Source organism: Acinonyx jubatus, chromosome D2, assembly GCF_027475565.1.
Source record: "Acinonyx jubatus isolate Ajub_Pintada_27869175 chromosome D2, VMU_Ajub_asm_v1.0, whole genome shotgun sequence".
Taxonomy (NCBI): domain Eukaryota; kingdom Metazoa; phylum Chordata; class Mammalia; order Carnivora; family Felidae; genus Acinonyx; species Acinonyx jubatus.
In genome coordinates this window covers 44,418,630-44,429,791 of record NC_069393.1, presented here as the reverse complement: position 1 = coordinate 44,429,791, position 11,162 = coordinate 44,418,630, and the positions used below count along the sequence as shown (strand labels likewise).

Genomic DNA, 11,162 nt, shown 5'->3' with positions numbered 1-11,162 from the left:
ACATATCCTAAAATTTACCATTGGCAACTCCGTGGTATTTGGTACATTCACATTATTATGTAACCAACAGCACCATCCCTCCTCAGAACGCTTTTCATCTTGCAAAACTAGAACTCCGTACCCAATAGTCAATAACATCCCAGTGCCCCTCCACCCAGCCCCTGGCAACCACCATGCTACTTTCTGTCTCTATGCATTTGGCTGTGAGTGCAGTCACGCAACATTTGTCCTTTTGTGACTGGCTTGCTTCATTCGGCATGTCTTAAAATTTCATCCACGTTGTGGCATGTGCCAGAATTCCCTTCCTTTTTAAGGCTGAATAATATTCCATCATATGTGTGTACCATACTTTCTTTATCCATTCCTCCACCAGGGGACACTAGGAATGCTTCAACCCTTTTGGCTATGTGACTAATGCTGCTATGAATGAACGTAGGCATACAAATATCTCTTTGAGACCTTGCTTTCCATTCTTTTGGGTATATACACAAAAGTGGAATTGCTGGGCCATATGGTACTCTATTTGGGGGAGGAGAAAACTGGGAGAAGAAGGGTAAATACTATCTTTTGTGGTTCAATTAAGGCAGCCTGAGGCCTGACTGGTGGCAGGAGAGGGAGGGGGTCCTTTTGCATGAGGATCCCTGCATCTGTTGGGAAAGACAGAATGAGACCCAAACCTTGTTCCCTAAGGCACAGAGTTAGGGGGATCTGTCCAGCTGGACCAAGGCTCATTTGCACAAAAAGGTAACAAGGTCTCTGAATTCACACCACCTTGAGGAAAGTGGGAGTCGGAGCTGGTGACCCAGGCTCCCTACAAGAACCTAGAGATCTGTGTGAGAGCAGAATGGGATCAGAATGTGGCCATGGACAGCTTCTTCTCTCACCCCAGCCACCTACCTTCTGAAAAATGGTAAGCCGGGGAGTGTGCTTGAGAAGTCTGTTATCTTGGTGCCCAAAAGAGGACATCACGGAGATCTGGGCAGAACCAGCCAGGGCATCCCAGCAGCTGTGCTCAAGCAGCTCTTAGATGTGTGGGACCCACCCCCAACAACAAAACCAGGTGTCATTGAGAAGCCACAGCAGCTGGGACCTGCTAGGAGCCCTTTCTCCCCAACCACTTCTGGCATTAAGAGGCTGGACTGATACCATCTACCTCCACCTCATTTGAACTAAATAAACCTATAGCACACTTGGACAATGTAGGCAACGGATCAGACTTCCTGATAACATGGATCAGGAGGCTTGATACAATTAGTTAAAAACAACAAACGACATATGGATATATTGATACCCTGAGTCTGTTGGGCAGAGCATTCCAGAAATACCCAGCCATGTTGCTTTGCACCGCTCTGGGGGCATCATCCACATTACCGTCTATGTGACCAGTGCCTCCGGGCAGGGCTCATGTGCAGCCTCCATGGGCACATGTGGTGACCCCATATGTAAACAGGTCCACAGTCCTTTATTTGAGATCCCAAATCCAAAACTATCAGAAAACCTGAAGCTCCTTTTAGCTCTTTTCCTGGCAAAACGTGAATTGAATGGATATGTGTGTTTTTATTTGTGTCACTGCAGAAATGTTAATGTATTTGGTTATAAGGTATTATCTCCAACCCCATTGGGATAGTACGGTATATGTGCCATACCGAATTTCCAAAATCTGAAAAATCTCAGAATCTCAAAACACTCCTCGCCGAAAGGGTTGTAGATAGAGGATTGTGGAGCTGCATATCCTCTATTTCAAAATATTAACTGTGGGCATCACTGGTCAGGGAGACGTTTGGTTATTTTTATTTCCTTCTTCATGTTTTGCATTCCCCCAATTATCTGCACTATGTACTACTGGGATAATCAGAAAATAAAACCTACCATGCTTTTAAGAAAACATCAGATAGCAGCCCCTTACGCTCCCCTGACCCACATTCAGGCCACACCCGTGTGTCCTTCGGCTCCCCCTCTTGAATGGGACCTGATTCTGGGCTACCTCCAGGAACTGGAGCACCATGGGGGACGCCTGGCTCACTTCCCAGCTCCTCCCAGGCCTTCTTTGCTGCAGCTCCATTTTTAGGCTCCACACCCCGTCATCCTTTCCCCGCCCCAGGGAGTTCTTGCACTGAGCTGGCTCAACGCCCAGTGTGCTTCCTGCCCCCTCTCCAAGCAGTACTTCTGAAGCTGCACCCCTTCCCGTCCACCCTCCTTTGACAGTGTCCCCAGAGGATGGGGACAGCAAGTTCTGTTCAGGCCCGGCAACTCTGAGGCTCTTGGTTTCACCCTGCCCCCATTAGGGGTGGGAAGAACACTGGGCACACACTGGGATCTCCGACCTCCGCCAGCTGGCCTGCCGAGGCCCCTCCTACGTCTTCCTGAAGCTACTCAGCTCAGTGCTACCTCTCTCCAGGAGTCCTGCCAGCATGGAAAAACTTCGTGTTCAAATACCCCTCAGAATAGGCCCCCAAGATTGTTAACTATCCCCATTCCTTACCTTGGTCAATGCCACACATAATGGAAATGAACAGAGCCTACGTGTGGGCACGATGCTCTTACAATTACACAGACCCTGGGACCTTGGCCTCCTGGGGCCAGGGGGACGTCTCCTAGGCATATGCTAGTCTCAGGGCTTCCCTGCCTCCCTGCCTCTCCCCAGACTGCACACCTCTCCTGGCTGATGAGTGTGGCCCAATTGACGTGAGCAAGGAGCCCCCCAAGCCCAGGCACAGAGCACTTCTGGGGCTTGGGCAACAGGTCTCACGGTGGGTGTGGTGTCCCCGGAGGGCAGGCCGGGGAAGCACAGGGAAGTAGCAGCCAGAATGTGGCCACCCAACAGATGGTGCCATGATGTTTAGCATAGAATCATCTTAGATTCCTCACAATTCTTTTCTGGACCCCAGGGTCATAGAGGTGATGTGACACTAGTGGGTGGTATATGAGGGAGCCAGGGTTTGAACCCTCCTCTCAGAGGTCCAAAGCCTCCATCCTCCCTGATCCCTAATGTTCAGGGATCTCACTTGACAGACGACAACGCGGACACCGGGCTCTCCAGACACACACACAGGCACACATGTGCTCTGTAGGGAGCCCGCCTCCCACTGACCCTGGGCCACCCCGCTCAGCCACCCACCCCACCCACCACTTCTCTTGTGGAAGTCTTCTGGGAGTTTTGTGTTGTTTCTATATTTGGAGGACTTTTTGGTCTTCTCTGTTTCCCGAATTGTTTCTGTGGCCCTGGAGATGGAGCCTGGGTCACCCTGTCTCTAGATTCTTCTGAACGGAGCTGGCAAGGAAATGAGAGAGGATCCTAATTAAGGGGGCGATAACCCCACGGAGAAGTTCAGATTCTCTGCAGCAGGCCGTGGGCTTCCCACAAGCCCTGCGTGTTTGTCAGATGTTTATAGAGCCTTCATTAACGGAGAGCTCGCTTAGATAAGAGGTGGGAGCGCAGCATCGAGGGCCAGATAAGAGCGCGCAGAGGCCACTCCAGGGACTGCGGCTGAGAGCCTGTGAGCCGGCCCGGGGGTTCCGTGCAGAGGCAAGAAAATGCGGGCGCGCTCCTTTTGGGCTCCTCCCCGCGCCCGCTAACACCCCCGGCGGCCGCCCGCAGTCTCCTGTCCAGGGCGACAGCGCCGTCCCAAGATGTGCTGCGGGGCACTATGGGTGGCCCTGCCCGTGCTCTCCCTGCTGGCCTGCTCCGTGCAGGGGAAGCCGCTGGAGAGCCGGGGGCGCGCGCCCGCGGGGGGAGACGCCCACCGCTTGCTAGGGGGGCCCGGAGGCGAGCGGGAGGGAGGCACCTTAGACCTGAGGATGTTTCTGGAGAACATGAAGGTGGATTTCCTGCGTAACCTCAACCTGAGCGGGGTCCCTTCCCAGGACAAAACCCGAGCGGAGCCACCGCAGTACATGATCGACCTGTACAACAGATACACCACGGACAAGTCGACCACCCCCGCATCCAACATCGTGCGCAGCTTCAGCGTGGAAGGTAGAGTCGGCTCCGCCGGGGCACCCCGGGGGGACTCAGGGGTCACGGCTGCACTGCCCAGTACGGTGGCCACTGGACCCACGAGGCTCTTTGCATTTCTATTTAAATAAATTAAAATGAAATAAAATTAATAATTTAGTTCGCTGTCTTCAATTCAAGAGCTCAATGGTCATGTGTGGCTAATGGCTACCTTATAGGACAGTGCCGAGTGTGAAACGGGTCCCGTCCATCGCTGCAGAAAGTCCTCCTGGACAGCTCTGCTGTAGAAGGTTCTCCCTCCCTGGGCCCGGTGCCACGTTTAACACATTAGGTGCCCCCGAATGCCAGCTCCCTTTCTTCCATCCCTCTCCTCTTCCCCTTCCTTTATGTCCCCTTCCTACTTTGAAACAGACAATTTATTTAGCCTCACCCAAGTGCTGTCTTTTTTAACTCTGAAAGAATGGCTATTTCTGTCCCACCAAAAAGTATCTACAAGTCTGATCAATTTTTGTGAGAGAAACATCAGAGGACAGCTTTCTTATTTTCTAAATACAAAATGATTTGCCTGCTTTAATAGGACTGGAAGATAACAAACATCGACTTAGGGCTCGTGTCCACTAATGGCCGTGACATAGGTGAGATGATCTTGTGAGCAGGGAAGGAAGCCAAGGCTTGCAGATGCTGAGGGAACTTACCCGGGTCACACAGTGGTTCAGCAGCTGCATTCTGACCCAGGCCCCACCTGCCTACAAAGCTCAGGCTTTTCCTGTCTCTGCTGTTTCTCCGAACAGCCAGGCACACGCGGCCTCTCTCCTCTAAGACTTGACCCCTGCCAACCCCTAACAGGCCTTGCCCAGGACCATGGTAGGCCAGACCTGCCCGCCTGCAGAGCTCATGCCCCGTCTAAAGGACGCGAGAGTCATGATACATGCCCAGCAGTGCTGCGTTTCCTGATTGCCCCAAAGAAGAAGAATAATCTAGATTTCATGTGAACTTGCCTGATTTTTAAAATATTGGCTTCATTTTAAAAACTACAATGTGCGGGTCACCCAGATGCTGCCAGCACCTCACCGTCCCCATGGGGCGTGCCTGTAACCTGCGCTTTAGGAGAAGGCTGAGCTTCTTCGGCTGGATCTCATCACCAAATCCCAGAATCTGGGAGTCCAGCATTTGGAGCCATCTCCGTTACCATCCCCTCCCCCGCCCAGCATTGTCCATGCCCCCAAAACGAGTGTTCTGACTCGATCCCAGCCCTGCCTGTGGCCAGCACTCCTGTGGAGGGCAGGTATGCTTCCGTTTACAGATGGTCCACGTGCAGCTCAGGTGGGGAGGGTGTTTGTTTTCTAGATGTGTGATGTGGTCCCACAGCCGTCTGCAAAGCATGCCACAATAAGAGCACGGTAGGGCATTGATGCTCATAGAGCCCGTTCGCTCTTCTGCGGGAAGAGCCCGTTCACACGTTCACACGTTCTGCGGGAGCTAGAATGGCACAGCCACATTGGGTGAGGGGCCACATGCTTTGAGGGGGGAACGCGTGTTGGGGAGGAGGGTCTGGGAAGGCGGCGAAAGATTGATTGAGCATCAGCTCTGAGGCAGGGACTGTGTCCGTAAGTTCCATGTGCCCTCTTGCGGAAGCCTCACACCAACCTTGGAAGGCAGGTAGGATGAGCCCCATTCTACAGATGAAGAAACGGAGGCCCAGAGAGACGCGGGACTCCTCCAAGGTCACAAGCCTAGGAAAGGGCAAGGTCTGGATTAGCACTTTGGCCTGTCAGACACCGCTGGATATCACCGAAGCATGCTGTGGTCTCATGTTTGTGACTGAGCCACGGCATAATAGAGATGTCCTGACGGCTGTGCATCAGCCAGGAGAGGTTGGACATGGACATCATTGTGTAGCTAAAAGGCAAGCCCTGTTTTTGCCTACTGTGACACAGCAGTGGAGGCTAATATGTTTTCTTTTTCCCTCAAACATAAAAAAATCCACTTTAACTTTGCTCAGAAATTACAATTCTAAATGATTTCTATACTATTTAAACGCTCAGATTTTTAACATTGTCTTGATGTTGGAAATTCACCGCCCCCTCCCAGGGTGTCTCCTTTAACATCATACACTCAGGATCTGCACTCTGAGGCTGACAATGTGCTTTGCTATGTTATTTGGTTCTTTCTTTTTTTTTTTTTTTAAAGTGAAGAGCTTTACAAGATGTGTTCGCTTGGCAGTTAAACATTCTAAATACCAGTCTCCACATCTGTAAAAGTGGAATAATAATTAGACCCTTGCAGGGTTAGTGAGAAAAGCAAAGTGAAATATAGAAGGCAAAGCTTGTAGTGCAAGGCTGGGCACTGACTAGATGCTTACTAAAGAGTTGGACCCATGAACTCCAATGCAAGGCTTTCCTGCCTCTGGTTTTCTTTGGAAGATCCTAAATGTAACTTTGAAAATTCTCTTCTACATTAAGGGCTTAGGTGAAACCCAATAAAGGTTTGGTAGAATCGGTCAATGTCATCTTGGGTGCCCTTTGACACGAGCCATGAGTCTGTTTTGGTGTAATGAAAGATGCCCATCGCTGACTGTGTGCCTGCATTTCAGATGCTGTCTCTCTTGCGGCCACGGAAGAGTTTCCCTTCCAGAAGCACATCTTGCTCTTCAACATCTCCATTCCCAGGCATGAGCAGATCACCAGGGCTGAGCTCCGACTCTATGCCTCCTGTCAAAACCACGGAGATTCTTCACATGAGTTGAAAGGCAACATGGCCATTTATGATGTTCTGGATGGAGCAGATGCCTGGGATGCTTCTACGGGAACCAAGACATTCCTGGTGTCCCAGGACATTCGGGATGAAGGCTGGGAGACCTTTGAGGTCTCCAGTGCCGTGAAGCGGTGGGCCAGAGCAGACTCCACCAAGAGCAAAAATAAACTGGAAGTGACTGTGGAGAGTCACAGGAAGGGCTGTGACAAGCTGGATATCAGTGTCCCCCCAGGCCCCAAAAACCTGCCCTTCTTCGTCGTCTTCTCCAATGACCGCAGCAATGGGACCAAAGAGACCAGGCTGGAGCTCAGGGAGATGATTGGCCATGAACAGGAGAGTGTGCTCAAGAAGTTGTCCAAGAATGGTCCGGCAGAAGCAGGGGACAACAAGGATGAGGATGGGGAAGGTCACAAGGCCACAGGGTCATCTTTAGCCAGACGGAAGAGAAGTGCCGGGGCCAACAACCACTGTCAGAAGACCTCCCTGAGGGTGAACTTCGAGGACATCGGCTGGGACAGCTGGATCATTGCACCCAAGGAGTATGATGCGTACGAATGTAAAGGGGGCTGCTTCTTCCCCCTGGCTGATGACGTGACCCCCACGAAGCACGCCATTGTGCAGACCCTGGTGCATCTCAAGTTCCCCATGAAAGTGGGCAAGGCCTGCTGCGTGCCCACCAAACTGAGCCCCATCTCCATCCTCTACAAGGATGACATGGGGGTCCCCACCCTCAAGTACCACTACGAAGGGATGAGCGTGGCAGAGTGTGGGTGCAGGTAGTGCCGGCCTGCAGGCAGGGGGAGACAGGGTGGAGGGGTCCTGCTGAGAGGTCCTGTGTCCCTCTGGGCATGACAGGGACTAAGTCTGTCTGCATGCCAGCCTGAAGAAGGAAAGGAAGCTGCCACATCCTAGAGGTAAAAGCCTGCCCACGCATACACCACTGGGTCCAGCTTCAGGGGAAGACAATAGCAAGGGGCTGGGGGTGAGAGCTTAGGAGAAGAGGAAAGCCTAGAAGGATTGTTGGGGTGCTCGGGGAGACAACCAAAAGGTGACAGTAGAAAAATAATCCAGAGCCAGCAGAAAAGAACAAAAGGGAGGCAGAGGAGTACAGACAGATGGGGCAGAGATTTATGGAGACAAGAAGGACGGGGTGCATTCCAGTAACTTCAGGGAGTGAAGGGGACAGGGACAGCTATGTGCTCTACACCCATCACTTCACAGATTCCCACAACCCAGTGAGATGGGTGTGACGAGTCCCAGCTTACACATGCAGAAACCAAAATGCAGTTCAAGTAATACCGGTCAAAGGCATGAATGATTCCAACCCATAGGTCTCCATCGGTCTGTCGGCCACCAAAACCCAGGAGCTTCTCAAATATCCCATCAAAGTTTATCAGGTCACCTTTCAGCTGAAGAACAATTAGATGCCGGGAGGCAGGCATTGAGGGGCAAGCTGGGCTCAGCCCTGGCCAGTACCCACCCGGGTGACTGGGTTGCTTGGAGCATCCGGAGCACATTCTGACTGCTGGTGCCTGTGTTGTATCAGTGGCCCAGTGCTTTTTAAGATGACCCTTGAGCCACTAAACACTACCCCCAAAACCATCTGCAGGATGGAAAGAGGGCATGACAGAAGCCCTCGGGTAGTAGCTTGTACCACAGCTGCAGGTGCTTGGACCCAGTGGCATGATGCTTGCACAGCCAGCGGTTCACACGGGGCCACCGGCTGCCCATAAACTCAGACTCTGAGATGGTTTGGGAGGAGCAGGCACAATTTACCCCAAGGGATGGGGCAGCCTACGGCCCGCATCTCTGCAGTTAATTTACTCAGCATAACCAGCTCACCAGCAGAACACATCTGTGGGCTGCCCTCCCACAAGGACTCCGTGGGAGACAGGACCTGGATTTGCATTTGTTGGAATAAATGCGTTCTTGCTTTGGTATTTGCAATGTCCCTATTTTTACTCCTTGGTGACGTGTTCAAGTGATGATGTCCAGCCTTCCTGGGGGAGGGTTCCCAGCCACTGAAGAACTCAGGTCCTTAGTGGCCACATCCAGCTCTGCCTGCACCTGCCGGCTTCCTCGAGCAGTGTGTGTTCAGCTCTGTCCTGGGCTTGGGCCTCAGGACTGGACTCAGCCCCCATTGACCCCAAGACGGGACAGAGTTTCCATTTCTTCTGAGTTTCATTCTCTTCTCTGACTCTGGAGGCCACACATGGAATGGGGTGGAGTGAGGAAGAGTCTAGAGGTGGTGAAGATTCCACTCCATGGCCCTTCTGACCGCTGGCCAGAGGCAGAGCCTATAAGAGGCCTAGAGAGGCCCAGGCCATTCCCACTGGTTGAAGCTCTCAGTATATTTTTTTAAAAAGTGATTTGTGCCAGATGTTTACAAGGAACTAATGAAGAGCTTTAACATAATGAATGCAAATTAATTAATTTAAATACAATTAATTACTGGAGTTACAGAAAGTACTAATTCCTGGTACGACAACGTTGCTCAATCATAAAGATGGATGGGGAACATCTTTTAGTCCTGGCGGTGTATTCTGTGCCTGCATCAAAGTTTCACTTGGAAATAAAGTCAAACGTCTAAACTGTGGACTTTTCCTGAATCTGAGACCTGGGTTTGACGACTCCTCAATGCCATACCCTCACCACCCCTCCCCACAGGCCCTTCTTTCCCTGGGTGGGGGGCAGAGGAGAAGGGCATGGAGACAGAGTTGCCACGGTGGCGAGTGGACAGGTGTGGGCAGCGTCTCTGTCTGCAGGGAGAGTGGACGTGTCCATATACGGGCATGTGTGTGGGTGTGTGAGAAAGCAGATGTTTGCAAGCAGGCAGCAGTTAGCCCCATGCCGTCCCTCACTTCCCCCATGTCAGGGGAGGGAGGTCTGGGCCATGAGTCACCCCTGCCCAGCGGCCTGGGCCCTGCTCCACTATTCCAGCATCGGCTCCCAGTATGTGCCCGCTCAGATGCCAAGCTCCAGCCCGCTCCCAGGGCCACTCCCTGGCGATGCCCTCAGCCGGCTGCCTGGCCACCTCACTTCCAGCTGCAGAGCCCAAGTCACCATCCGTGAAGGCTTGACTCTAGTGGCACCCCTTTTGTCCCCTCTCTTGATGCTCCGGCTCTGATCTTCCTGCTCTGAAGAGCACTACAGTGCTTCCGTCTCGTGGGTCTTTTGGGCTCGGCGTGGGGACCTGCTCACCTCTTGTCTGAGGTGTCTTGTCACTGCATGTGCCACCAAGTCTTCAGGAGGCAAGGCCTGAGAGCCTCTGACCTCGGTCACTCTCAGAGGGCTGCCGTGGGCTGTGGCTCAGGACAAACTGACTTGGACGGATGTGCAGGGAAAAGAACTTGCAAGGAGCGTCCCCAAGAAATGCTGTCTGGCTTCCACCTCCCTGGGTTATTCTTCCCACCAGATTCCCCAAAGCTTTCTTCACCCCAGGCCAGAGAACAAAATGCAACAGCGCCATCCTCTGGACACTCCATTATGCGGACAGTTAGCCCTCTGCCTAACGACCAGCACCCTTAGTACTGCATTTTTAACGTGTCCTAAAGCGCGTTCATTTTTGTCATATCTGGGTGGTAATATTACCGCTACCACACATATGAAGAAGCTGAAACCCAGTGAGATGACCAGTTGCAGGGCTGACGGGCCGTCCCCTGTTCCTCGTGTGACCTACTCTCCGGGCAAGGAGCAAGAGGAGAGAGAGGTTCAGGGATGTCAAGCAGAAAGCCACAGGCAGACACAGAGAGACAGAGAGATGGCGGTGGCGTGGAGAGGCCAGGAGAAGAGCCAGGGAGGAAGGCTGGGGGGCTCCTGGAGGACCAGGCAGGGCTGGGGACTTGTACTTAGTGGCTCAAGCAATAACCTCAGAATAAATGACATTTTTATCCTGACTTTTGCAAATGAAGAAGACTTTTGCAAATGTGGGAGCACTTGGAGGCCTCACACTTTGCTCAGAGCCACTAGCCAGGAACTGCTAAAGCCAGGATTTGAACCCTGGTTGTGACGCTAAGCCCAAATTCACTCTGTTGCCCTGACCTCTGTCTTAACGACCTTCTCTATGGTGAAGGTCATGGTCACGTTAGCAGGAAGAAGCAAAGACAAAGCCTGTGCTCTCCTGGGCAAGTGCCACCTTCTGTGCCCTCCTTGGCTACTTCCTCTCTGGTGCTACTTGTGCGGAGACCTCTGGTCAGTCAGGCACCGATGGACTGGAGAAGGTGGAGAAGGACACACTTGTCCCCTGTGATTAACATTCTATCGGCTGGGTCACGAAATGATAGACTAGGCACTTAGTTAGACAGGAGCTGGAGGCAAGGACAGTGATAAGTAGATTACACATTAGAAACCTAGGGGCACAATATCCTGACTTTGTGGCCTCCAAGACCCCTCAACATCCTGACCTCTTGGCTCCAGCATCCTGGGGCTGACAGACCAAGAGCCACAGGGGTAG

General features: G+C 52.3%; 1 protein-coding gene across 1 annotated transcript; it reads left to right on the top strand.

Moving 5' to 3' along the window:
• Positions 1-3,375: 3,375 nt before the first annotated feature.
• GDF2 (growth differentiation factor 2) lies at positions 3,376-9,300 on the top strand. Its single transcript, XM_027062498.2, has 2 exons — positions 3,376-3,976; positions 6,549-9,300. Exons 1-2 carry the CDS (start codon positions 3,631-3,633, stop codon positions 7,487-7,489), a joined length of 1,287 nt encoding a protein of 428 aa, XP_026918299.1. The 5' UTR covers positions 3,376-3,630; the 3' UTR covers positions 7,490-9,300.
• Positions 9,301-11,162: the final 1,862 nt, after the last annotated feature.

Bases quoted from the DNA above. Each gene is read 5' to 3' on its own strand.
- GDF2 (XM_027062498.2), top strand. From the start codon at position 3,631: ATGTGCTGCGGGGCACTATGGGTGGCCCTGCCCGTGCTCTCCCTGCTG. The intron at 3,977-6,548 runs GTAGAGTCGGCT...CCTGCATTTCAG, and splicing joins GCGCAGCTTCAGCGTGGAAG to ATGCTGTCTCTCTTGCGGCC.